General features: G+C 56.0%; 1 protein-coding gene across 3 annotated transcripts in view; it reads left to right on the forward strand.

Annotated features, from left to right (window-relative positions):
* The window catches only part of Wdr27 (WD repeat domain 27), a 137,521-nt gene that overhangs the window by 65,200 nt on the left and 44,505 nt on the right, over positions 1–27,816 (forward strand). Inside the window, exons 20-24 of one of the 3 annotated variants that reach the window (XM_071612844.1) lie at positions 269–366; positions 1,547–1,668; positions 5,978–6,075; positions 7,132–7,234; positions 15,579–15,677. In XM_071612844.1, coding sequence (XP_071468945.1) covers positions 269–366; positions 1,547–1,668; positions 5,978–6,075; positions 7,132–7,234; positions 15,579–15,677 — 520 coding nt within the window. Of the gene's footprint in view, positions 1–268; positions 367–1,546; positions 1,704–5,977; positions 6,076–7,131; positions 7,235–15,578; positions 15,678–27,816 lie in introns of those variants that run through there. The other 2 variants (XM_071612846.1, XM_071612845.1) reach the window with 2 other exon arrangements.

Here is a 27,816-nt window from a genome sequence, read left to right on the forward strand (position 1 = left end):
TTTGGGAATGAATTACTTCAGGCATATGAGATGTTATCTTCTCAAAGTTTTCCTAGAGGAAAAGCTGGGGTTGCTCAATAGAAAACCAAAGGTCCTTCCTAAAGGAGGTGAGGTCTGCTGCCAGGGGCTCTCTGTGGTCCCCTTTCACAGGACCCAGGGACACCCAGCCTTGCTAGGTGCCGAGAGCCCTGTGAGCCTTCTTGCGTGGTCAAGCTGGCTGGGTAGCTGTGGTGGGAGGAAACAGGTGATCTCTTTACTTTTCTTCCAGGTATAAGCCCAGGAGCAGGTACGAGTGTGTCTTCAGGCTGTCCACCAAGGGGGCCACCGAGGTGACCAGCTTGTCAGCGGTGAACGACTTCTATTCCCGTATCCTTGTCTGGCTCTTCCAGCTGCCAGTCAGTGAGCTCTGATGTCTGGTGCTGTGCGGGGCACAGGGTGCTCGTGGCCATTCTCAGGGCACTGACGCTCTTGGCAGCGACTGGACGGTGATGTTTCCTCTCCGTGTGGGGGCTTTCAAGGGGGCAGCTCTCAGGACAGGTCCTGGAGCAGACCAGGCCCTCATAGGGAGGGCTGCGAGACCCCCAGCCGCTGCTCCCGCAGAGTACACCGTCGAGTCCAACTTCAATTCGGGCTTTGTATGGGTAATGTCGTCACTTTTAATCAAAAAAACTGGTTTTATTTCACTTAGAATCAGATCTCCTGATGTGTAAAGGCTTTAGTTCATTCAGACACGGGCACGTTTGGGTTCTGCTGAGGGTTTCCAGGTGCGCTTCCTTCCCCAGGCCTGGAGGAGACGTTGTGAGGTACTGCGGGAATGCGGTGAAGCTGGAGTGTGGGGTTTTTGCACTGGGTCCTGTGAAAGGGGAAGAGAGAGCCCCTGGCAGCAGGGGTCTCCGCGGCTCGTACCTCAGCTGTGCCGTCTGCGCATGCTGGCCTGGGCCTGTGCTTCTGCCTTGCGTGTCTGCCACAGTACTCGGGGTGAGACGCTGGGGAGTGTGGGTGGTCACTCGATCCCTGTATGCACACATTGCCCCTCGCCTGTCCACTCAGACAGCGCCTGTGCTCTCTGGATGTGTGGGTCTTGGGCTGCTGTTGTGACCACCTGCAGCCTGCTCCAGGTGCTGCCCCCCACATGGCTGTGCCCCGCAGTGGTCTCATCTGGTCTGTATTCAGACTGCCAACATTTCCACCACTCCCTGATCTGGACATTTCCTGGACACGTCCATCAGTATGGCTAGAGGTAGAACCGTCAGTGCCCTGAGAATGGCCACGAGCACCCTGTGCCCCGCACAGCACCAGACATCAGGCAGGACGTGCTCCTCTGCCGTCTCCACCTCCCAGCAGCACCCCTCTGCTCCTGTGGACATCCGGGGCCAGCCGAGTGGGCTGTGCTGGGAGGACTTCCCTGTGGAGCTGCGGAGTTCTGGGCCAGTCAGTCAGCTGAGCAGAGCTGCGCCTCCCCAGAACCTGAGCCCTGGGGGTGGACAGAGCCGTGCCTCCCTGTGGGCAAGGCCGCCGGGCAGGCTCCCTAACTCAGCTGCTGCAGATGTGGTCCTCACAGCTGGCCGCAACAGGACTTTGCAAGTTTTCGACCTCAACACCGGCTGCAGTGCTGCAGTGATAGCAGAAGCCCATTCACGGCCTGTCCATCAGATCTGTCAGAATAAAGTAAGTTCTGGACACACATGTGACGGTTGGGATCTTCAGTGTCCCCTGAAAAGCCTGTGTTGGAAGCATGCTCCTCAGTACAGCAAGACTCAGAGGTGGGTCTTTTAGGCAGTGGTGACTGGGGACAGTGAGCTCATCGTGAGCGGCCACTTGGTGGATTAATGATTTGAATGGACTTGGACTGCAGGGTGGTCGCTATAGCCAGGTGGGGCGTGGCCTGAGGAGGTGGGTCCCTAGGGCTGTGCCCTGGGCCACATCTGTCCCTGGTTCCTGTCCATCTCCTGGCGGCCAGGCTGACAGCTTTCCTCCACCAAGCCTCCCCATGGTGTTTCTGCCTCACTTCAGGCAAGAAAAATGGGCTGTTTGAACACGAACCGAATCTTTGAATCCATGAGCCCAACAAACGTTTCCTTTTCTGAGTTGTTCTCCTCAGGGGTACTGATCTCAACGAGGAGAAGCTGAAGAACACAGTACGTTGTTTGTAACATTAGGAGCTTTAAGTTTTTAATAAACAAAGTATCAGGATGTAATTTCGGAACTGCTGCCAATCTCAGTGTAATTCGTATGGATCACTATTTTAGGCCTTGACATCTGACCTGTTACCCCAGGGCCCACACACACCTCGGCAGGTGAGCGGTCTCATGGGGTCTCCGTCTCCCCGTCCCCACGCCCAGGCGACCCATCCTCAGGACCCTGCTGCCAGCAGAGGCTGCTGGAGCCTTGAGGACAGAAGCCACACCAAGCAGGCCCGTTCCTTCCCGTGGCTCATGCGCGGGTTCCTCGGGGGCTGGGCTGGACCCTCTGGCCTCAGGCTGGGCAACCTGGCACTGGTCCAGACCTGGGGAAGGCTATGTCATGGGCTGGCACTGGCTTCTGAGCTCCAGTTCCAGGGCCCTGCCCCCCGAGCAGGGTGGCCATGCGGCTGGGTATCCCCAGCGCTTTCCAGGGGGTCAGTCCCAGTGTGCCTGCTCTCTGCTTTCCATCTCTGCTCCGTGGCCTGGGCCCTCCATGTCCAGCTCAGAGGAGTCTGTCTCTGGGTGGCAGACTTGACTGTCACTTTGCCACCACTTCACACTGCTGACCAGCCTGGGCGTGTGGGGAAGGCTTGGGACCCCCTCTCTCATGGGTTCTGCCCTCTGAGGCTGGATCCGTGCCTTCCTGGCATACAGTTGGTGCTCAGAGGTGGCTTGCCTAGTTGGAGCCCACAGGCTGAGCCTGGCCGCTGAGGGTGGTTCGGTCCTGGTCTGTCCGAGCTGCCTCCCCTCAGAGTGCAAGGGGCACTGTGGGCACAGGACGCCAGAGCTGGCTGTGAGCGCCCGTCCAGGGGTCTGCACAGGGACGCCTGACGAGATGGGAACCGGGTTTCTACCAGGTGCTAGGCGGCGCTTTGGGCAGAGTCGGGGTGAGCCTCCCTGAGAGCCGGTGCTTGCTTCGTGGCTGGCGCCTGCAGGGGGCAGGATTCCCCCCCTCGGTGGCCTTTCCCCAGAGCATTGTCCTGCGCAGGGCTCGTTGGGTCCACGGTGCAGCAATGCGCAGTGCAGAATGCCTTCCAAATGGAGAGTCCGCGTGGAGAAGCTGAGCACTGTGGCCGTCGGAGGCAGGGAGGCTCTGCAGGCCTGTGACGGATGCGCTGCCTGTCCCAGCCACCTCCCAACGGGGCAGATGGCCTTATTTTCCCATGTTCTCAAGTGAAAAGCGTCTCAGGCTCGTTTCCCCCTCAGCTCACACTGTCTGGGGAGCAAGTGCCGCTTGGCGAGTCCCCAGCAGCGGGTCCTGGGGAGGCCGTGTGACGCTGGCCCAGCCCTGCTGCGTGGGTCCCTTCCTTCCCTGGGTCAGTTCCTTCCCGTGGCTCATCTTGAGGGTTCCTGGGGGGCTGAGCTGCACCCTGCTGGGCGCTGGGGGAGGCAAGGCCAGCCCTGCTGGAGAGCAGTGGGGCTGGCAGCGCCCCAGGCACTCGCAGCGGAGGCCCGCTGGTCAGAACGGCTTGGTGCTCCAGGGTGTGTCTGCTGTAGGTGGCTCTGTGGCTCGGCCGCGCTGCCCATCTGCCCCAGGCTGTGCAGACGGCCTCCTCACCTCCTCAGCCCGGGGATGGGGGTCGCAGGAAGAACAGCTGGAGCCCGTCTGTGGGGCTGCCGGCTCACTTCCTGAGGAGGAGCGTCTGGAGCGCCTACCGACAGGCCTTCAGCGCGCAGCTCGCTCGGGGCGCACTCTTCCTGTCACGCGGCATGAGTCCCCACGTTCACCAGACTTGGATCCAGGGTGTGCTTTTAGGTCTCTGTGTGGGAGGTGGTCTTCATCCTCTGTTTCGTGACTGACGTCGGACTTGAGGACAGTGCGTGCAGAGCGCGTATTCCGTTGGTACCGATTTTCTCGATATCTTCTGAGATTTTGTATTCAGTGGAAAACTTGACCTTGGCTTGTTTTTAAAATAGATATTACACACTTATACAAAATAATGCACTTTTTCTAGCTATCAGCTATAGGTCTCCATGGAGGCCCTTGGCTCAACCTAGTTAATTGCTTCTAAATCGTTCAAGGCTTTTCAATTTTTTAATAGCGAGGGAAGTGTGTTCGTTCCCTCTCCCACTTGGGCTGCCATCTTGTCAGTCCCCCTTACTGTCTACCCACAGTGGCTGTGGGAACCCGGAGGCCGTGTTACTCAGCATAGTGAAGTCTGCATTCTGCAGTCCACCTCAGCTGTCTCAGGACCATTTCTGCTCAGCCTCTGTGCACGTGCCACCCACTCCACTCAGCCTTCTGAAGAAGGAGGCCTTGCTGTCCTTGGGATCCTCCTGCAGAGCTCTTCCTGAGCCTTTGCGGGCTGGCGTGAGTGCTGTGCCTGCCGCGGCGGCGCGTGGGTTCACCTCACGTGTGCCTCCTGTCGTGCATTTGTACTCCTGTCCTTCCTGCTTGGTGTCTTCCTCCTCACCCTCCATCAGGTGGGCAGACTGCGAAGCTCTCTTTTCCTGGGCAGTTGACGGCTCTCTCTGCCTCTGGGCTTCCTATCTCGAGCTCCTGTGCTGTGTGCCTTTCCCAGGCAGCGCTCAGCAGGTGGCCTGCAGGTGCAGGGTCACTGGGCACCCTGGGATGCCTGCTGCAGGTGTGGGGCCGCGCATGGGCCCGTGCTACCTGAGCTCAGCTCCCACCTGGGGCTGGGGGAGGGCACAGCGAGGTGGTGCTGGGGATGCGACGGCAGAGCTGAGCCCAAGCGGCCAAGTGTGCCCGTGAGCAGGGCCAAGCTCGCAGGGCCCTCTGCTTCCTGCTGCTTGCGAAGAGTCATCCCAGGTGGATTCCAAACACGCGTGTTGGGGACGTCCCGCGTGGAGCTTGTCTGCAGAGCTGGAGAACCAGGTGCTGGCGGAAGGCGGGCCCTCATGAGCCTCCAGGCGTTGGAGCCATGTTTCGAGCCAGAGGTTCCACAGGTGCCCTTCCCTTGAGTCTCACTCTGTGGGTGTCTTTTGACAGCAGCAGGGAAGGTGGCCACCTGAGGGCCCCTCGGTGCCTCCCGCTGTCCAGGCCTCTGCACTCACCTGCACTGTCTCTCGGTTGCCTGCGAGGTCTTAGGTGGGACGATGGGAGGACAAGCAGGGCTCACTGAGGCGTCCCGGATGCCGTGCTGACTGGCCGTGACCCTCACTTGGAAAAGGAATGTCGGCCTGCTGACCCCTTGCTCTGTCATCCTCTGCTGATCTGGTGCCATGCCTCTGGTGGCATGACACGCAGAGAAAATGACGACTCACGGTTGATGCTCCCTCTGCTCAGTGCACAGCCTCAGCTGCTGGGCAGTGCGTGCACACCAAGGATGGCTTCCTTGGTGACATGACTGTCACGTGAGTTCTGAGGCCTGAGTTCGCACAAGCCAAGGCTGCCTGCCCTCTCTGCGCCATGTGCTCCTGGGGACCACATTCACACACACAGCTTGCCACAGACTGAAAGGCTGTGGGGCAGAGCAGGACTGTGCGTGGAAGTTCTCAAGTTTGACTCGGAAATCGTTATAGTAAGAGGTTTGTGTTGATTTCTGACTGTAAAGAATGAAGTATTGTCAGACGTCAGTGGCACGGTGTCTTTATTTACCTACAGTGGGACTGAAACCCAGGGTGCTACACCACTGAGCTACAGCCCCAGCCCTTTTCATTTTTTATTTTGAGACAGGACCTGGCTAATTTGCTGAGGCTGGCCTCAACTTGCAATCCTCTTGCCTCAGCCTCTGGAGGTGCTGGGTTTACGTGTGCACCCCTGTGCCCAGCAGCAGAATGCTTTAAAATCCAGCCTTTAGAAACCCATCTTGACTTTTCCCTTCTGATTTCAGGGATCATCATTTACGACCCAGCAGTTCCAGGCCTATAATCTTTTCCTGACCACAGCCGTTGGTGAAGGGGTGAGACTGTGGGACCTGAGGACCCTGAGGTAAGTCCTGCACGTATCCCAGCACTGCCACGGGGAGGCGGCTGGAGCTAGGAGCGAGGCCCGGTGGCTTCCCAACATGCCGAGGCTGTGGCTCACCCATGCACAGTTGAGGAGGCTGAGCTGACACTCGCTAGGCTAGAACCCAGGGCGTCGGGTGCATGAAACCAGCACCTGCTCAACTGTGTGCACCCAGGACACGCTTCCACCATGAGCCGACAGAGGGCGCTCCTGTGCTCCTCGGTCCCAGAACAGAGAGAAAGCCCCATCTGCAGGTGTCCTAGGGCCCACCAGTCAGGACCTGTTGGTGGTGCGGAGCCCTGGGGCACCCATCCCGGGAGGCCACGCTGCTAGGCACTTCCCTGGGGAGGCTCGGAGGTTCTCTTCATAAAGCTAGCGCCAATTCTCTCTTTTTAATTTGTGCATGATAATCCTACAAAACAGTGCATCTGCTTGTGGCACACTTACAGGTGTGTGTCCCGCAGCCTGGCTTATTTCACTCATGATGCTCTGACCTTTTTAAGAGTGGTACTTTGTAAGTAGCTGTTTGTGAACCTTGACTCCCTTGATAGACGTGGCCCTTCCTGGAGCCTGGGCCCTTTACCCAGCTTGATTTTCCGTTCCTCTGCTGGGCAGTGAGCCTAGGCTCTGCACGTGAGAGGCACGCTGCCTCCCGCACAGGGGTGATCTGGAAGGTCCTGCAGAGAGCACTGTTATTTAATATCGACCAGATACGGAAAGCTCATGTATTGCTAGTTCTGTCATCTTTGAGAATTTATGGGATCAAATGGTGTTTGAATTGCTCTTCAAGATCTCTGTAATTGTTTGCCATTTAAGATTCTCGAACATAAAATGTTCAGGGTGTGGCTCAGTGGTGTGGAGCTTGCCCGGCTCCTTGGCAAGGCCCAGAGTTCAGTCCCCAGAACTGCAGCAAAAGATAAGAAGTGTTTTTCATGATAGTTTCTTCCTTTTGTGAAGGAAAGGGCTGGCTGGTGTGCCTCCTCAACCTGTGTCGAGATGTGCTTGGTTTCCCCCTGCTGTTCCTTGCTGTCCTCGCAGGTGTGAGCGCAGTTTTGAAGGACATCCGAACCGTGGCTACCCCTGCAGAATTGCTTTCAGCCCTTGTGGACGGTTTGTGGCCTGCGGAGCTGAGGACAGACATGTAGGTGTGGGTGAGGGACGTGGGACACAGAATCTAGTGATGCCGTCTGGTCACTCTGGGGATGGGCACGCTGGGTGCCCCGTGTCGCTCGAGGTGCCCAGTCTCATGCTTCAGTGGCCATGCGCGGGAGGCACAGATGCCACTTTTTTATTGAAGCTTGGGGAGCACCCACCCGGGCCCAAGCCTCTGACAGCACTGCATGTGTGCTCTGAGCACCCTTGCGTGGTGTGTCCTGGGGATGCAGGCGACGCTGTGAGGGGCCTTTCCTAAGGAACAGGTGCTGTTGGGAAGCTGCCCTTTCCCCTGGCCCCCGCCGCACAGCCCTTGCACCTCCAGGGGGTCTGGAGCACAGCTCATCAACCTCCCTGTGTCCCTGACACACGAGGGGGTCAGGTTTTAGTTTTCCAGGGCAGCAGACCCAGCACCACCGTGGGAGGCCTACCCTGCAGATGTTTTCTTGCTCATGATGCTAGAGACCATCTGTCTGCCTGGTGTAGGAGGGTCCGCTACTTCTCGGGCATCTGAGGGAGAGACGGTCCAGGGGGTACATCCTTGGCCTTACTGGGTGGAGCGCTGTCTTCACATAACCCTTCTCCTCCACGTATCTCCGGTTTCTCCTTTTGTTGTGGAAACAGACGGGCAGAGAAACACCAGCAGCGCTGGGAGAGGGGGAGAATCCAGACTCTGTCTCACTCCAGCAGGCCTGGAGGAGAGCAGACTCCAGCTCTGAGCCCTGGCCAGGCTCTCACGACATTGATAGGTCATTTGGCATCATCTTGGACCCTTCCTGTCACTGGGGCTTTTGTCTTTTAAAAGTTCCTAGTGTGTGTGGCTGAAGGCCTTGTGGGGCCCTGACACAGAGCATGCTCCCAGAGACAGCAGAAGGGCCCTTTCCCAGCTCCTTAGACCTGGAGGGCCTGGCCAGTTTGCATATCAAGAGGGAGAAGTCAGCCTCCTGGGGCAGTCAGTTAGGCCTCCTGGAGGAAGGCTGGGCGGGAGGAGAGCTGACCCTTCCCGGCCCTGGCTTCTTAGGGTGTCTGCAGCTTCCTCTCCCAGCCAGGCCTGGTTTCGCGTCACACCTTCTCCTCAGGGGTGCTGGCTGTGGTGAGTGTCCCACTCAAAACTCATGCTGAATTCTGTTGCCATTGTGATGGCATCCAGAGGGGGACCTGTGGGGCCAGGAGCACTGCACCCTCATGATGGACTTGCCTCCCTGGCCAGTGAGGCCGCAGCCAGAAGGCCCGTGCCAAGTGCTGGCCGTGGCACTGAGCGTGGCAGCACCCCACAGGCGCAGGAGGAGGTGGTGCGAGCGAGCGGGAGCTGCCGTGGAGGCTCCCCACGTGGAAGCAGTGCTGGGGCGGGGTGGTGCAGGCTGGCGCAGCATGGCCGGGGACCCAGGAGATCGCTGCAGGCATCTGACACACCCATGGCGTGGCCAGATGCTGGCAGAAACGCCGACAGCGAAGGCCACCCCAGCGAGGCTGCAGGGGAGGGGAGGAAGCAGGTGCTGGAAACCAGGGCAGGCGCGTGGCCGAGCCTGGCTCTTCAGGGGCTGGGAAGGCAGAGCACAGCGCGAGGAGCTGGGCGTCTGCTGGAGAGGCTGCTGCGGGTGTTGAAGGGACTGCGTGGCTCCTCAAGACGGGGAGGTGAGGGACCCAAGGAGAGAAGAATCAATCCGACAACTGAAGGGGAGGAGAAGGGAGATTTGAAAAACCCCGTCTGACCCTGCAGAGCGTGGAAAGGTGTCTCAGGAGCGCCAGCCAGGTGAGCGCCCACGCTGTCAGCTGAGGAGGAGGCTGGAGGCTGGGCACAGTGGACAGAAGAGGACCCATGGGCACTGCAGGGTCTCCGGGCTGCCACTCTGTCAGACTCAGTGCTGGGCTTGGGGCCAGGACTGCACGAGGGAGGACACTGGTCCTGGGAGGACACCTGGGCTGTCTGCTCCCTCAACCCCAGGGAGCCACCCTGGGCTGCCCAGCTGTGGCTCAGGTGGGCCCAGGTGCTGTTTTGAAAGGTATTTGTGGTCAACCTTGGCAGGTCCAGTTCTGCAGGTGCGTAAGGTGGGCGAGCAAGGGCATGGTTGCCTGCCTGGACTGCAAAGGCCACTGCCCCCGGGTGCTCAGGCAGAGCCTCTGCAGTGTCCACCCATGCCCAGTGAGAGTGTCTTGCTGGCTTGCAGATGGCCACTTTTCCCGTGTCCTCCCATGAGGGCAAGTAGGGGAAGGAGGGGGAGGCCACAGGCTCCTGAGCCCACGTGACCCAACTGCCTCCAGCAGCCCCACCTCAGACACCATCCCCTTGGCTTGGCTTTCACTGATGCATTTTGTGGGGAAAAATCAGTCTCCAACACTGTTAGGACACAGTTATGACAGTTCAAAACATAAAGGAACCGTGTGCGTGTGTGTGTGTGTCCGTTCCATGGGGTCCCTCGGCATCAATGTGGCATTGCAGCTTTTGGGCTTCTCAGGTCTCCGTCCTGCTGGCCCTGGTGTGGCTTGCCACCCTGGGACTGAACTTCAGACTTCAGGTGGCTGGACGTGCTGGCTCCTCTCGACGGGTGCTGCCGTAGCGACTTGGCGCGTTGTGTGACACTGGTGTCTAGGGCAGTCTGCTGTCCTCGGGTCTCTGCTGGTCTCCTCTGTGTTGGCTGCTGCTCTTTGGTCACCGTGCCTTTCCTGTTTGGTCATTTCAATGTGCTGTGAGCACTGCGCTTCACGCCGCCCGAGCTGCGTGCTGAGTGCTGTGGGTGTTCTGCAGTCTGTGTCCCGCCGGCCTTCTCTCAGCTTTGTGGCATGGTCATCCACCACTTCAAGGAAATGTGTACGTGGGCCCCACGAGGGCCCGGCTCCTTCCCGCCTGTGCCGTGGGGCGTAGGCTGGTGCCAAGACCCACATCCCACGTGTGCACTCTGCGCCCCACAGCCACGGCACCGGCTTTTCCCGTGGAGCTGCTTTCCTGCTGGAGGGTTTCTGCCCAGCTCTCGGCTGTATGGCTCCTGCACTGCCCGCCTTCCTCGATGCCCTCGACGCCCGGGACACCCTGGTTTGCCCTTCCCCAGCACCTTGGCCCTGCTGGACAGGCTGCTGGCCCTGCCGCAGCGACTTGTCCCCAGCTGCGTGGCTCTGACGAGAACCTGCCGTGCTCCCTGCCGCGGACTTCCTTTATGCTGATTTTCTTTCTGGATACTTTCAAGATGTTTTCCTTATAGTTTATTTCTAGGAGTTTAATTTGGATCTACGTGAAGCTTGCTTTTAATTCATCATATTTGCGATTCACTAAGTGTTTTTAATCTGACCTTTTTCTCTTTAACCAAGTTTAAGGAATTATCTTTCATATTTTTCCAAACATTTTCCCTCTGGTGCAAATGGTGACAAAAAGATGTCTGCTTGCAAAGAGGACGAGTCTCACCTGATTGAACCCAGGGCTGGGCTGGTCCCCCTGAGGCCACTGTGCCCCCTCCAGGTGGCCCTACTGCCATCCTCCACGATTAGGAAGAAGGAAGTTCTCAGACGTGTCCAGGGAAGTCCGGAAGGTGCATGGCAGCCACGGAGAAGCTGGCTTTGTTCTGGCATCTGCGGAGCGAGCAGGGGGCTGGGAGGGCAGGGTCCTCCCAGGAGCAGGCGCAGCCTTGGCCTGCAGCTCCAGGCAGACAACAGGTGTGCGTGGTCCCTAGGTTCCAAGTGGCTCTCTGGGAACGTGGAGCCTCTTGTCTGCCCGGATGGCAGAGATGACAGTGTGTGGCGCCAGCTCAGCACGTGCAGGTGGTTTCCTGAGATCCCTGTGGCCTTGAGCTCAGGTCCTGCAGCAGCCCGCACAGGACATCAAGGGTCACGAGCTTCATTTTGGGTAACGTCGTTTGCTTCCTGTAGGACCTTGCTTTTGCCTTAATGAGTGCATTTACCCCGGTTCCACGTGAAGGGTGAGCATGACCACTCAGCGAGCGGCTCCGCCTGGCCCGCTGGGGCAGCCCCGATTGCCCACCCTCTGGTGGTCTGCGGCTGTCAGCGCAGCAGCCATCCTTCCTCCTCCTCCTGCAGGCACGGCTTCCCTGGGCTCTCGGGGGAAACGCAGCCTCACCTCTCCAGGCACCAGAGACCCTGGCCTGGCCCCACCCTGGAGGTCCTCCTGGGCTGCACTTTCTTCCTGTGTCCTCTGGTTACCTGCAACACCCTTGCCCTTCCCGAGGGTCAGCCTCTGTCTGCCCTGCGTGCTTTGTATCCCAGCCTCACACCTCGCCCTCTTCTCCTGGCCACTGTGGCTTCCTCATCTTTGGAATTGAGGCTGTGCTTCGGATCCCAATTCCACGCCCAGCACTCTGGGAGAGCGCCTCTTCCTCAGTGCGTCCAGACCTTCAGGGTCTTCATTAGGAACGGGCCCTGGTGTTGGCTGTTGCCGACAGAGCTGCCCTCAGCTCCGAGCTCTGCCGTGGGCCTGTGAGAGCAGCGTGCAGCTGGCCAGGGCTGCGGGGCTCCAGGATTGCCAAGGCCCCAGGGCTTGTGTTGCCTTCTGCAGGGGCTTTTTCCTTGGAGGATTTTCATTCCTGACATGGGAAAGGGGCACAGAGGCCATGGAGGCCGGTGCCCGTGTGGTGAGAGCTGAGGCCCTGCAGGGTCCGGCGGTTTTTGTTGACGCAGAGGACGGAGAAGACATGAAGACTCAAGGGCCGTGTGGTCTAGGGCTGGGCCCGAGGCTGCCGCTTTCTTCTCAGCACACCTGTGGAATTGCAGAGCCAGAGGCTGGTGTCCCTGCAGATAGCCTTGGTGAAGCCATGAGGCACGGCCAGCAGTCCTGCACATGGCGGCCGCCGTGCTGGTCTTCAGAGGTGCTGCTGGCGGAGTCTGCATGGCTTCAGTGCTCCTGGGTGGCTGGAGGCTGGAGGGACCTCTCCCAGGTGGGGGCAGTAAGGACATCCACCCACACTCTCCCTGGCTGTCTGGCGCACAATGAAGTAAAATCCAGCCTCAGTAGCTTTCCACACTCGCTATGTAGCACTGCCAGAATCACATGAGTGAGGCCAGAGGTGGGTGGGGGAGGAGGCCCTGCGTTCATGCTGCACCTGGGGAAGCACATGAGTGAGGCCAGAGGTGGGTGGGGGTGGAGGCCTGTGTGAGTGCTGCAGCTCTTGTGCCTTGGTGCTAATACCAAGTGGGAGAAGGGGGGTCACTCTAGAACACAACCAGGTCCATGACCAAAAAGCGGCATCAGAGCAAGAGGACCCAAGCCATCGGTGCAGCAAAGGGCTCTGGTGCACAGGGATGGCCTTGGGGCCCAGCTGTGCTGCACCCCTGGGCCAGAGGTCGGGGTGTCCGGAGCCTGAGCCAGCAGACTTGTCTTCAGAAGGAAGCGGGCTTCCCAGCTGGGCTTCTGGAACGTTCACTGGTGCGTCATGATCATACGTAGCAGGTGCTTGTGGAACAGTCATCCACAAACACAAGGTCATCTGGCTGGCCTCAGGCCCCAGAGCTGACCCTCCTTGCCTGGCTCTCCCTCTCCCCTGCCTCTCCCCTACAGGCCCGCTCTGCTTTCAGGATGGGTTTTGAATAAGGAGAGCCTGGAGCCAGGCGGGTCAGGAGGGACTGGCCGATGGGCAAGGGAAAGCAGGAAAGGACAGCAGGAGTGCGGCCAGCCAACGAGTGACCACAACACAGCAGCAGCAGCAGCAAGGACCGGCCACGAGGGGCCGAGTGAGAGGAGGGTGCTGACGACAGGCACCAGGGGTGGGTGGGAGTCTCCCACAGCAGGCCTGAGGGAGGGGTCCCCAGGAGACCCTCCTGGCCTCGACAGATGGAGAGCCCACAGAGCCCAGGCCATGGCACCTCGTAGACCTTCCTAATGATGTCTGAGCGTCGTGTCGCTGTGACCAAACACCGGGCAAGAACTACTTAGTGGAGGAAGCTTATTTGGCACACAGAGTTTCAGAGGTCTCAGTATATGGTCAGCAGGTTCCCTATCTCTGGGCCCGAGATGAGCAGGGTATCATGGTGGAAGGGCATGGAGGAGGGAGGAGAGCAGCACAGGACGTGGTGGCCAGGAAGCCAGGGAGCTCTGCTCAGCAGACATGCCCCAAAGACATGCCCCGTAACCTCCTCCTCCAGCCACAGGCCACCTGCCTACAGTCAGCACCCACTAACCCCGTCCGTGGATCAGTCATAACCATGTGTGTGCCAACAGGAAGGGCACCTTGTCTTCAGGTGGAGCACCGGAATGATGAAAAGCCCAGTGACTGAGTGTGAGAACAGAGTCCAGCAGCCCCTCACCAGTGAGGTCAGACAGAAGCTTCCCCCACTGAGATGTTCACATTCTGTCTGTCCTAGGTTTAAAGGTGCAGAAGGAAACATAAACCACAGGTTTTCTGTCGGTTTCACCAACATCATGGTCAGTGTCTCTGAGATACGAATGAAGCCGTGCTTAGAGGGGATTGGTGGCCCAGTGCTGTGCCACAGAGAGCGAGAGCCCGAGGCTGCCTGCCTGGGAGCCGGAGTGGCACAGGGGAAGTGACAGCCCCAGCACACAGAGCGCCTGGGCCAGTCATCAGGGTTCCAGTGTTTAAAACACGAGCTGCAAAGTGAACTGTAGCCAACACCCCAGATTCAAAAATACCGAAGCTTAATGAATAATCAATAAGAATGGATAAAGGGAACAGAAAATGGGACAGGGGACTCCCGAAAACCACAGACTGCTTTTCATAGTGTCTGCGAGTAGGTTGGTAAGGTCAGGCCTGGTCGTGCTCAGCTGGTGGCAGGTGCCTGTTAGGGGCGTCGGCCCTGCACCAGCACTGGGTGCAGACGGCAGAGGAGCCGGGTGCTGGCCTAGGGCGCCACTCTGTGGCCCCTTTGGTGGTGGCCACTTTGCCCATGGATTTGGGACAACGGTGGCGTTTCTCCTCCCTGGCTGTGGAGCGGGGTCCATGAGGAAGGCCACCTGCAGCTTGGGAGGCCTGTGAGCACAGCCCTTGGCTCCTGTCAGTGCGGAAACGTGGGCCCTGCCCATACCCTGCCTGCACAGAGAGGAGAGCCTGGGGTCACTGGTCCTGAAGAAGCCAAGACCCACGAGCCAGAGGGTCCTGGAGGCGGCCTGAGTCGCAGATGAAGGACACTGTTCTTGGCGGACTAGGAAGACGGCAGGCTCTTCAGAAAAGCCAGTGTGGCCTCTGGGCAGTGCCACAGTCTGGCTGGGCACAAAATCACAAGCCACTCAAGCAGGAACAAACTTTATTTTTTTGAAACTGCCGCCAATGTTCTGTCCGCCCCCCGGAAGATCCGATCCACACAAGCGGCGTTCTCCCGGAACCGCCAGAGAGAGTTACTCCCCCGGAACTCCCTCCTTCTGTACTTCCCCAACCAATGGGAACTCTCCAGGAGTCCTGTAGCAGGCCGAGGTGGACAGCAGGAGTCCAATATCCATATGAATGCAGATCTTAACATAGTCATATCATCTCAATGGCTAGCTGGCGTCACCTTTCAACCCAAAATGCCATGCATCATATACTTGGCTCTTAGCAGGGCAGGACCACGGTGGGCAGTGGTTCCAGCAGCTGTGCTCGCAGCCTCAGGCCCAGAGCGAAGGTCAGGCCTGGTTGTGCTCACCTGGTGGCAGGTGACATGCTGTGCAGGTGTGAGGCCTGCAGGCCTGTTAGGGGAGGTGGCCCTGCTCCAGCACTGTGTGCAGACGGTAGAGGGCAGTGTGTGCCTCCAGGTGACACACAGGCACTTCCCCTACTGGGAACGCCACTGGAGACCTACTCCAAGACCCCAGGCACTGGCAGAGTTCCAGGGAAGGTCCGGCACAAGTGGCGTCCCCACGTCAGGCTGTGGGAGCCGCAGTGGCCAGGCCTCCTCCTGCTGCGGCGTGGCGTCTCTCCGTCACCAGGATCTTCAGAAGGTGCTCGGTGTCTCCACTCGGCAGTGCTCTCCTCTCAGGCCCCAGCAGCATGGATGTTCCCCTGTCCCTAAAGGAAGAGCCCAACGGCACCGGTGGCAGTATGTGCCCACGAGGTGATCAGTGATCCCTCGGCAAGCAGCCCTGGTGAGCGCAGCCCCAGCTCCAGGCGGCCAGAGCGACACCGAGGGCAGGTGCCGGGAGGGACCTGGGGGCATCTTTCTCATGCACTCGGGGACGTTAAGGTGAGTTTGGAATAGAAATCTCTTCTCCTTAACCTCAGTTGTGGACACAAACCCCTGCTCTGAACTGTTGGGGGACTGTGGGGTGTGCCAGGAGAGAGCGCACACGTGCTCACTGGGGGTGACGTGCTTGCACACTGATCAGCTGCAGACGGCCCTCCCCTGCAGGGTAGGGAGCCTGCCCCACTCCCAGCCCGCCCAGAACCCCTGTTCTTGTCTCCTAGGCTTACGTGTACAACCTGGGCTGCAGCACATTTTCCCATCGGCTGGCTGGACACACAGACACCGTCTCTGAAGTGGCCTTCAACCCGGCGGCTCCCCAGGTACACCTCCCTGTGCAACCTCTTGCCCCATGCTGCTCATATCTGTCAGACTTTATCTGGGTGAAATTTTACAATGTTTGAGATCAATCTGGTTTCACTGTCTGCAGGGAGAACTTAGGAAATGCACCTTTAATGGGGAGAAAGAGAAATGCAGAGGGTGTTTTTCAGTACCGACAGTATTTGTCATGTGGTGTCTCTGTGCTCCTTCCAGCTGAAATGTAGAGGGCAGGACCGTCTGAAAAATGGGGTCATGTGTGGCCATCCTGAGTGCTGAAGGGAGGAAGCAGGAACTGGGCCAGGGGAGCAGGGTCTCAAAGACCTCAGGACCAGAGCTGGTATGTAGGAAGAGGACCATGGAATTTAAAGGAACTGTCTTAATTAAGAGAAAAGGCGGTAACAGAGGCAAATCAGCTGTAAAGAAAGATGGGTGTCCTGTATTAAAATACAGAGGAGGCCCCCGTGGAGGGTGAAGGTACCCAGCTGACTCAGCCTAAGCCTGGGGACTGTGGGTTCAGCCTGGTCAGGCCTGAAGCTCTGACTCAGGGAACCCAACGTGCACACCGCTCACGCTGCCCCTCACTTGCCGGGACCTGTGGCGGTCCTTCACGTGGCTCACTGCTGAAGTGCACTCCACAGTGAGGCGCAGATCAGGGCGGTCGGCCGGGCTGCTGCGCTGTCCCAGGGCTTCCTCCACCCTAGCCTGTCTTCCCAGTCCTCTGCTGGTGGGCGTTTAGGGCCCCACTTTTCTTCCCTGCTACAGAGAATCCTGAGATGTCGTCGCTTTTCCTCGTGGTGAACTGGTATTGCAGGGACTGAGACGACTGCTTTTCTTGGGAACGTGTGGCCATTCCCCATCGTGCATCCTCGATGGCACCTGGGCTTGTTCCAGACCCTGGCTATCGGGAGTGGTGCCTGATCCACCCCAGGGCTGCAGACGCCCCGCGGGCTGTTTACTGCTCCAGAGAAGGAGCCTGGAGGACTCAGTGGAGAGCGGTTGGACATTGCGTCACTCACACGCTCCTTGTGGTGCGCCGGGGTCCATGGGGGCCTCACTGGGCTTCAAGCAGGGCCAGACAGGGCAGGTCCCAGGCCCAGGGTGCTGACGGATCCCGTCAGATGTTTTGTGAGTAGACTTTAGTTTGCAACCAAGGCTTCCCTCTCCGTTTCTTTGGTCATCACAGTCTTCACAGTCTTTCTTGTCCCACTGCAGGTGTTCATGGGCACTGAGCAGTGTTGACCTCAAGGTGCCACCATGAACAGGGCCATGTGGTGTCTCCTGTGTGCCAGCTTCATTTGTTCTGTGTACGTGCCCAGGAGCAGGATGGCCAGGACTTTCCACACTGTTTCCCACTGTACTGATTTAAATTCCACCAGTGGTGCACATGGGTTCCTTGTTCTCCATATCCTCACAACCACTAGCTACTATTATTATTATGTGTGATAGCCATTGTGATTGGGGTCAGATGGAATCGCAGTGAAGTTCTGATCTCCATTTTTCTGATGGCCAGAGATTTTGAGCATTTTGCAAATATTTATTAACCATTTTCACTTCATTTTATGAGTATCTTTTTAGCTCATTTGCCTGTTTATCAATTTGATTACCTGTTTTTTTGATGTTAACTCCTTTGGGTTCTTTATGTATTCTGGATATTAGTCTTCTGTTAGGTGAATAGCTTGCAAGGATTTTTTTCCTGTTCTGTAGGCTGTCCTTTACTCTGTGGTTGTTTCCCTTGCTGTACAGAAGGTTTTTAATTCTATGCAATCCCCTGTCAATTCTGGTTTTTATTTCCTGAGTATGTTGGAGTCCTATTCAGGACATTGTTGCTTATGCCAATATCAATATGTCTCCCCGATGTTTCCCTCAAGTAGTTTCAAAGTCTTTTAAACGTTGTGTTTTGAGACAGGGTCTTGCTAAATTGTTGAGGTCCTCACTAAATTGCTGAGGCTGGCCTTGAACTTGCAATCCTTCTCCTCAGCCTCCCAAGTCATTGGGAGCACAGTTGTGCCCCACGGCACCTGACCCATTTAGACAGATTAATTCTGCCAACCTACAAACATGGGAGATCTTTCCATCTCCTGTTGTCTTTCTAGCATTCTATGATTTTCATTGTAGGGACTTTCACCTCCTTGTTAGATTTGTTCCTTGGTCATGTTTTTGGAGGCTGCTGTGAATTAGGTTGTTTTCCTGGTTTCTCAGTGAGTTCATTATTGGTATAGAAAGGTGTTGTGGTTTGGATGTGAGGTGTCTCCCAAAAGCTCACATGTGAGACAATGCAAGAAAGTTCAGAGGAGAAATGATGGGTCGTGAGTCCTGACCCAGTCAGTGAATTAATCCCCTGAGGGGATTAACTGAGTGGACTCTGAAGTGGTGGGTGTGGCTGGAGGAGGGGGGCATTGGGGCGTGGCTATGGCTTATTTATTGTGTATCTGGAGGCTGGACTGTCTCACTGTCTGCTTGCTGATCACCATTATGAGCTGCTCCCCTCTGCCGCACTCCTCCACCATGTGCAGAAGGGTTTTAATGCTATGCAATAATTAATCACGAGGTGAGGTTCTGCCTCACCCCGCGTCCTGAGGAGCAGAGCCAGCCTTCTATGGACCAAGATCTCTGACACCGTGAGCCCTCAAATAAACTTTTCCTCTTCTGCAGTTGTGCTGGTGGGTCTTTTATAACAGCAGCAACAAAGCTGACTAAAACAAAACACTTCTGCTCTTTGTGTATGTAGGGCCCTGGTGCTTTGCTGAATTGGTTCATCCTCTATTACTTGGAGGTACCATCCTTCTTACCTAGTTTCTTTAGGGCATTTATCATGAAGGGGTGTTGAATTTTATCAGTCTCTTTCTGCATCTAGTAAGGTGAACAGGTGATTTCTACTGTTGTTTCTACTTACGTGCTGTGTTATCTTCAGTGATTTTCATGTTTAACGATCCTTGTACCTTGGAGTGGAACCAACTTGATCATGAGCTATGCTGAATTTCACTCGGGAACACTTTATTGAGAATGTTTGCATGTGTGTTCATCAGGGATATTGGTCTACAGTTGTGCTCCAGTCTAGTCTTCAGTGTGTTCTTGAAGGCGTGGGGGCGACCATGTGGTGGCCCTTGTGGGCAGGGTGTCCACCGTCCATATCCAGGGGTTCATATCCAGGAGCCGAAGCCTGTGTGGACAGGTCATCTGCAGGGATTTTACTTCCCGTTCTTTAGTAGAAGTGTCTGCTGACCTGAACAGGGCTGCGTCATGGGTGGGGTAGGGCTGGGTCTTAGCTGGGTGGGCTCAGGGTGCTGGGCTTGGTCCCAGCATGGCATAGAAAGAGGAAGCTGATCACAGTCACAATAGCAGACGGCAGCAGACCAGACACAAAGTGAAACCAGCAGGAAGAGCTGGGGCAGAAATGATAAGAAATAGGCTGAAAGGCTAAGAAAGGACAAAGACAAAGAGCAAAGGCAACAGAAGGTCAGGGAGAGGCCGGGGTGGACGCAACGCGGGGAAAGGAAGGAAAATGGGGTGTTAAAAGGAGAAAAAGGAGAGAAAAGAAAAATGATTTAAAAAATGTGAGCCAAAGAGTAAATGCCAGAAAACAAAGCAAAGCACAACCCTGATGGAATGACACGCCGCAGCTGCACAGGGCCAATCCCTGGGCTCCTGGGCACCCTGCCTGCGGCTCTGGGGACGGGCGGTGGTGGGCTGGAGCACCTGTGCCTCGGCACCTCCGGCCAGGTCAGCGCAGTTTCCAGTGGCGCTCGCGCTGGCTGGAGGCCCAGGGAAGAGCTGCAGGCTCAGGGCTGCCAGAGCGAGGGGGAGGGCTGGGGGGGCTGGGGGAGGGGGGGCTGGGGGGGCTGGGGGGGCTGGGGGAGGGGGGGCTGGGGGGGCTGGGGGGGCTGGGGGAGGAGGCACCTTTCACAGACACTTCTCCCAGAGTGAGGCTCGCCCTTGCTTTCTCTTGACAGTGTCTTTCACAGAGCAAAAGGTCTTAATCTGAATGAAGTCTAGCTTATCCATTCTTTCCTTTATGAGTCTTGGTCTTTTCTGTTATGTTTAAAAGTAGCCCCCAAACCCAAGGCCACCAAGGCCATCTCCTGTTTCCTCCTAGGAGAGTTCCAGTTTTGCACTTACGTGGAAGCCTGTGACCCCCCTGAGTTGACTTTGTGGAAGGGGCGAGGTCTGCTCCGGACGGCTGGGGTGTGGCGGTTTTCGCGTGTGCACCCGTGTGCTCAGCACCATTTATTGGAAGGTGCCGTCCTCCTGAACAGCTTTTGCTGCTGGGCCGGAGCTCCGCTGCTGACTGGTGTGGCCGGCGCCTCTGGCTGCTCTGTTCTGTTGGTCTGCCCTGTCTGCCACTTGGCCGGCAGCACCCCGCCTTGGCTGCTGCTCTGGGTGGTGAGTCTTAAAACCCTCCCACTCACTCTTCAGCCTGGCTTCAGCTCTCGGGGGGCTTATGCCACTCCATGTAAACTTCAGAATCAGTTTGTCGACAGCCAGAGAATAAGGCTGGGATTTGGACTAGACTGAGCTTGGAAGAACTGATGTTGTGCATCTTTCTATGCAGGGGCAGGCAGAACCTCTTTATTTATATATATACATATGTATATACATTTACTTTTTATGTCATTCATCAGAGGTTTGTATTTTTTCTCATTTAGATCTTATACATATTTTCTTAGAATTATACCTAAATATTTTACTTTTTGGTGTGTCAATGGGAATGTATCATAGTTTAGATCTGAAGTTCCACTTGTTCATTGCTAATGCATAGAAGAGCACTGACTTCTGTATATTAAACCTGTGTCCTGTAGCTGGCTATAATCACTATTATTTCCAGATTTTCAGATAGATTCTTTTGCATAGTCTATATAGATACATGTTTTATGAGCAAACACATTTTCTTTTTTTTTCTTCCCAATCTGTATGTCTTTTATTTCCTTTTCATTTTTTATTACATTATCCAGTATTTCCAGTCTGATGTTGAAAGGGATTGGTGAGAAAAGACACTGTGGCCTCGTTCCTGATCTTGGTGGGAAAGTTTCAAGCTTCTTGTCTTTAAGTTCATTGTAATCTGTAGGGTTTTTGTAGGTATTCTTTATCAAGTCAAGGAAGTTCTCTTGTCTTCTTAGTTTGCCAAGAATTTTTATCACGAGTGGGTGTTGGATTTTATTGAATGCTCTTTCTCCACGGTTGATGGGGTCATGTGATTTTGCTTTAGTTTGTTGATGTGACAGCTTGTGTTATTTATTTTTGAATGGTGAACCTGCCTTGCACACCTGGAGGATACCACTTGGTCATGGGGTGTCATCTTTGGCATTCTGGGTTAGATTTTCCAATGTTGAGGATTCTGTGTGACGTCCATGGGAGGTGTCAGTCCACAGTTCCCTTTCCTCGCCTGGGTTGGTGTCTGGGTGGAATGGCAGGTGCCCCTGCAGCCAGGCTCCTGTGCTATCCTCCTTGCTTTCCATTGGGTAGTTCCCCTGGTGCTCACTCAGCTCAGATACTCTTCACTCAGCATGGCCAGTCCACCTGTCAGCCATCCTGGCATCTCCATGTCTGGTCAACGTGCTCCTCCTCTCCAGCACGTTCTTCTGGTCTTTCTTGGGATTCCCATCCCTGAGCGTCCATTGCCTGTCTGTTTTGGTGTGCTGTCTTCTCTGCCCATTGGAGCCTTGTGGCCCATCAACTGTTGTTTTAAGTTCCAGTTTTTCCATTTTGAACATCCCTGCCATGTCGGAATCTGGTTCTGATGCTGACTCTACCTCTTCAAACTGCATTTTTGTCCTTAGTGTGGTCATAAACTTTTGTGGGTGGTGGGCCTGACGCATGGGTGCAAGGAGCTGCTGCTGAGGCTGCCACTGGTTTGGCGGGAACTTCTGCAGCCCTGCAGTCAGCTCGCCACTCTTAGTGAGCCCGGGCCCAGGACAATGGCCTTCTCACGCCTGCTGCCCAAACCCCCCCCCCACCCCCCCACCCCCCCCCCGTGTGGGCCCAGTATCTCTGATGAACCCCACGTGTTGGGCTCTGGTTGGTTGGCTGGTCTCAGCGTGACCTTGTTGAGGAGAGCGGCTCCTTTCCCCTCCCCAGCAGGAAGCAGGGGGTTTCCCCTCCTCACTTTGGTATGGACCCCTGCTGCCCAGCCCCCGGAGTGCTCAGCTCCCAGGCTTGACCCGCTGACCCTCGTGGTCTGCCTTGGCAGCTGGAGCTTCTCCACCTGGCCTGCTTTGCACAGGACTCAGCTCTGGACAGCCATGGCTCCTGGGTCTGCTTGTATTTGGTTTGGGGCAGCAGCTTAGCTTGCGGGATGCAGGGAAGGTGCCGGTTTCCATGCCATTTGGCTGTTCACGGCAGGACAGAGTGGCAACTGCCAGATTCTTCCACATAGAACCAGAACCTGGAAGTTCCTGAGAGGTGATGAGTCTCACCTGAATAAGCCATTTGCATCACCTGGGTGTCTTTCAACGTGTGGAGAGTTACTAAAATGGTGGGAAAAAATACTCTCTGATTTTAGAAAACACCCCTAGTGTTCCAGATGGAGAATCAGTGAAACTTAGAGAATTCCCTTTGAGGAGAAGGGCATGGGGCCTTTGGCTTCATTGTCTGGGCTGTTCTCTAGGCTGTTGGGGCAGCTGAGGACCTGGGCTGGGGCCTCAGGGCCTCACAGGCGATGGTGCCGGGCAGACCTGAAGATACTGAACCGAAGACTGCAAACCTGCGAGTTTAGACTGCATGCTCTTGAGTGCTGTGAAGCCCAGCTCGAGGCCAGAGGCCTTGTTTACACATTTCTACAAACTACTATATGGGATACGCTCGTGAGAAAATAATAAGGGGGTGTCCAGCACCTGGAGTGCTGATTTCTTCCTGGCAAGTGGCCAAATAAAACAGGGCGACACAAAAATAGGAAGTTTTTCTACACAGAACTCTTCTGCAGAGACTCTTTGCTGACAGTCCTAAAATCAGCCATGGAGAAGATTTCTGGAGAAGCCCAGTTAAGGCTTTTCTGTGGAGAAAGAGGGTGCCACTACAATAGTGCTTGTTATTTTTAAGCAATCAGAATAAGCCCAGTTTTGTTAGCTCCAAACTTCAAGTGTGAGACCCAGGTGTCTAGAAATACCTGGATTTATCACAGCAGCAGTTAGTATCAGGCTCATAAAAATATCCAGCACTGGAAATCTGTCTTGTAAATGTCTAATGACTATCTGTGTGAATGTGGAGGTTGGGATCACGCGGGCCCACTTTGTGGGGTCAGTGGGGTGTCCTGAGCACACTGGGGGCGTGCAGATCCCATGGAAACGGGCTCTGATGTGTCTTAGGGCTTCCCCTGCAGGAGTCTTAAAGGAGCACGTTCTCAAGGTGGACCGCAGCAGACCCTGTGTGAAGAATTAGCCCAGAACTTCCTCTTTACTCCCTCAAGTCTTTTCTTGTTGGCACAGAAGGGTAGCTTGGTATTTTCCGGAGATGATCTATAGGCCTGCTGGCAACCTCTGGTCTTGCTCCTGTGAAGGAGCGCCTCCGACTGGTAGGGCTTGGGTTTCAATTCCTGTATATCAAAGAACGTGGGAAAAGGGTGGGTTGGCATCGGCACTTCCCGCTGGGTCTTACCAGGTCCTTGCTCTGCAGGGAGTGTGCCCTCACCTCCTTCTGGTCTCCTCCCTGGCTGGCTCTGACCCACCAGCCTTTGCAGGGCCAGCTCCAGGCAAGCTGGGTCCCGGGTGTGGGTGGTCATGGCGGACACCAGAGAACCTAGCCACAGCTGCTTTAGCTGTTGGGTACGTCTGGGTGGAGGCACAGCCCCACTTCCCAGGACAAGTGAGCTGTGGGAAAATACTTTATTGCCTTTAGTTTTGCCTTTGAATTTCCATGACTTATGATAAATTTTAAAAGAAGAAAAAGTCATGATTTCTGGTAAGTTAGTCTATTTTCCTCAGTTACTGAGTTTAAGAATTTGAAATATTTCTTGGAATTCCCCAGAACGATTGTCAGGCCTAAGATCTAGCAATGAGTCTCTGATTCTTCAGGAAAATCATGTGGCGGCGACGTGGGCGCTGGGCTGGCTTCCTGCCCCCAGCTCTGCGTGTCCCGTGGTTCTGAAGACCCGTCCACTGCCCCTAGGTTCTGGGATGGTGATGGAGCCGCGCCTCATGATGGGCAGGTGTCAAACAGTGGCGTAGCCTTAGTGCTGCCTTGAAGGGTCGGTGGCATCTGTGGCCTAAGGAAAGCCAGGGGCTTACTGGAAGGTTTGGAGCTCGTGTGCCTCTGGGCAGGCACCGCAGAGGCTTCCTGAAGCCTGGCCTGGCTCTGCTCCATCAGACCACCACAGCGTTTCAGTACGATTTAGGGTTCTGCCTGTGAAAAACAAGCTACTACTTTGTTTTCTAGATAAACTATTTTAAAAAATCATACTTTCAGTAAATCTCAGGGCAGTTAAATATGTATTCACAGATGTTGATGCTAAATTGTCCTTAATATAAATTAAAATGATCTCAGGTTTAACCATAAATTCAACCTGAGATTACACCATCAATTTTACCTGCTTGATAAATTCATGGTGTTCCCAAAGCCTGGGCGAGGAGGACTGGGAAAAGGACACCCAGTAGCAACGGCCAGTCAGGAGTGGAAGGGGACTCCATGGCCAACTGCACAGAAAGGTCGGAGACCTGCAGCTGCACAGAGGGCTCGCCTGGCGAAGGAGAAGACAGTGCGCCTGAATGGACATGGCCTTCCTCTTCAGGGTCCCCCCTGGCTCCCGTGGGGCAGCTTGGGCCCAGCTGGGACGTGCCGGCCCCCCACCCCGTCTCTCTGCTTCCCTGCTGCCTCCCCGCAGGCTCAGGGCCCTGGGCCCCCATGGACTGGGATTCCTGAAACTGACCCCAAAGAAGCCTTTCCTCCTTCCAGTTGTTTTCCTCAGGCAGCTGGTCACAGCAGGGAAAGCTGACTGTCACAGACACAGTCCCATGAAGACACTGGTCCCTGAGGAGAGTCTGGTGGATTCCCACAGGGGTTGAGCAGGCGACCTAGGAACTTCCCGTGAGGAGCAGCCCAGGGCAAGATGGCTTCCCTGGCGGCAGGTGAAGGAGAAGGAACATCAGGTTTCCCAGGCCTCCAGCAGGAAGAAGGGCCCAGGGTGTCGCTCTGTGAGACCACAAATACTCTGACACCAAACCAGCCAAAACCTGGAAGGAGAGAAAACCCTGACCTCCCTCTCTCATGAATGTAAACGAAAATGTCCTCAGGTGGTGTCAGCAAACCAGATCCAGCCTTCCGTGGAGAGGATCATGGATGTGGGCCAACGCACTCACCCCGTCACCCCTGGAGCGCGGCAGGTGGAGATGAGTTACACAGCGCACCTCGTCAGTACGGCAGCGCCACAGACACAGACACACGCTGCCCACTGGACCAGAGTCCACCTGTGACACAAACCAGAAGGGTCTCCTTCAGACTGGGAGGGCCACCTGTGGAAACTCACGTCAGCATGATGCTTGACCAGGAGAGACCAGTGCCTCTCCAAAGGGGGGAGAGGACCAGACCCTGGTCTTGCCACTTGTGGCCATCATTCTGCTGGGGGTCTCATGGGACAGTTAGGCAGAACATGCATGAACACACGTGCACACAGGCTTCCTGCTACAGAGCCATCGCCAGGTGGTGATCACGCCGCTCATGGGATCACCATCTCACTCACCGCCTGTGGCAAACAGTGGCCATCGTGGTGGTGGGTGAGGCTCACCCCTCCAAAGCTCTGTGCACAGGGAGCTCCTGTCCCCTGGGCTCTGTGCACAGGGAGCTCCTGTCCCCTGGGCTCTGCACAGGGATTACTCCTGTCACTGAGGCTCTGTGCACAGGGAGTTCCTGTCCTCTGGGCTCTGTGCACACGGAGGTCCTGTCACTAGAGCTCCTGTCCCCTGGGCTCTGTGCACTCGGAGCTCCTCCCCTGCGAGGCCCTGTGCACACTGAACTCCTTCCCCTAGGGTCTGTGGCCACTTTGCTCTGGGGCCATGTACTTGTTGCTCCTTCACTTGCCGTGCAGAGGTAGGACTTCGATGTGGGCCTGTCTGCCTCTCTGACACTTCTGACACTCTCTGAGCACGGGGATGTGTCACCATTTAAATGTCTGCCTGGACTTAAGCCCAGGCCTCTTGTCTGGGGACACTTGGGAGGTTCAGCTAGGCTGGGCACCACTGTCTTGGGGCTCTTCCTCAGCACACAGATAGCACTGCCCCCTCGTGGTCTCAGCTGTCACTGCAGTGGCTCTTCCACCTGGGCTTGGGACGCCAGTCTGTTTCTTTCTGTGCCTCACTGCCCTCTGCTGGACTCCTGCTTTCCTGCAAGCCTTTTACTGTCCAGGGCAGTCTTGCCCTTGCTGCGTGCTTGTGCTCAGGGTTTGTCTTTCTGGAGAACCTCATCCCAGTGGTCTCCTTGGCTCCTTCTGCCCGCCTGTCAGGGCCACTCCTGCCCCTGCACATGCTCCGGAGGACCCTCTTTTCCTGAGGACCTCTGGTCTTGCAGCTGGCCCCTTCACCAACTGCTGACTTTCTCTCCTGTTTCCCCAAGACCCTGATCTCCCATGACACCATGTCTAGAGTCTGCGTTTGGCATAAGCCCTGGGCTGTCAGCAGGCGAGTGGTGCGTGTGGCAGTGTCAGCGGAGGCTGTGTGCCTGTGCTCCTAAAGGACGCGTTCTGCACGTGCAGGTCCTTTCTCTTCTCCAGGTGCTTCCACTCTGCATGGCAGAGGATGCAGCCTCTGTCCCCATGTCAGGTACAGACCTCCCTGGATCAGGATGCCACTGCCTTTGTGTCCAGGCGAGGGTAGGGTCAGGGTCAGCACTGATGTTCTTAATTCCAGGAAAATTCATCGCCTTCTAACCCTCTACCTGCAACTTGAGAGTGTGAAATCGACCTTAGAAAACAAGAAAACCTGGAAAGGCCGCCTAGTGACTATGAAAACAAGAAAGTATAACTTAAAGCACAAAATGCAATCCACTGTTCAACAAATAGTTACTGGGTTGAAAGGGCGTGAAAGGTCTGGTGTGACCCTGGCTCCATGGAGCTGAGCCTCGTGTGGAAGGCAGACGGCACAGGTGTGAGCAGATGACAACAGGCAGTGTTGGGGACATGGGATTGGTACGGAATGCTTGCTGGTAGGTGCTCACACAGGATGATGTGGCCAGTCCCAGGAATAAGGTATGTGTGTGTGTGTGTGTGTGTGTGTGTGTGTGTGTTAGGAAGTCTGTGCTGCCTTTTAGAAGTGCAATGCTCTGATCACAGAATTTTCCCTATGACTCTGGGCAGATATAGAGGCCAGCCTTTTGGTAGCTGATGCATGACTTGAATTGAATTCACAACACAGAGGCTGAACTCCTCGCCAGGAGGGAAGCTAAGGAGGTGAGGCCTCAAACTCTGACCTCCTCTCCTCCAACAGTGACCTGTTAGACCAGCAGCAAATGCTAGCAGCCTTACACAGACTGCACGCACCTACTGTGCGTGAGCCAGGGAAGCCTCAGAGCCGGAGCCCAGACCCTGCCTGCTTTTGCACAGTGGGCCCTTTGCTCGCCTGCATCCCACACAGTTGGGGGTGCTGGAAGCCAAGGGCAGGAGGCCTGGTGTGTGCAGCTCCTGCAGAACAGAGCAGCGCTTGTCAGCTTCGACATGCAGCCCAAGAAACCTGTAAAGGGAAGGACAGGAGGAAGGCAAATCCGAAAGCTGGTCCCCGAGGGTCTCCTCCGTCCTCCCCTGGAAGGCCCAGGCTCCAGAGCAGAGTGGAGGAGGGGTCTGGGCAGCACATGGCCCTCGGTGAGAGGCGCCTGCATGCCAGGGCCAGAGTGCGGCTGTTTGTGTTCGCAGCTTTTGAGCCGGGGCCATGGAAGATGGTTCACATTATATTTAATGGTGTTGACCTAATATCTGGCGAGCAGGAGATATGTGTTCCTGATGGTCTGGCAAGGCCCTCTGCTCTGCAAGCACTCACTGCTGTGGCCTTTGGCCCTGAGCACACTGTGGTCACCCTGCAGGAATCTGACAGTTGGACTGTAATTTTGGTTCTGCTCAATCTCTTTGTAAGTGATTTATAAACCCAGCTTTAGAAATTTGTCTTAAAATAAGTCAGCTACACTCAGCACATAGGATTCCTGTGACACATCTGATTCTACTATTGACAGCGC

Source organism: Marmota flaviventris, chromosome 6 (assembly GCF_047511675.1).
Source record: "Marmota flaviventris isolate mMarFla1 chromosome 6, mMarFla1.hap1, whole genome shotgun sequence".
NCBI classification, from domain to species: Eukaryota; Metazoa; Chordata; class Mammalia; order Rodentia; family Sciuridae; genus Marmota; species Marmota flaviventris.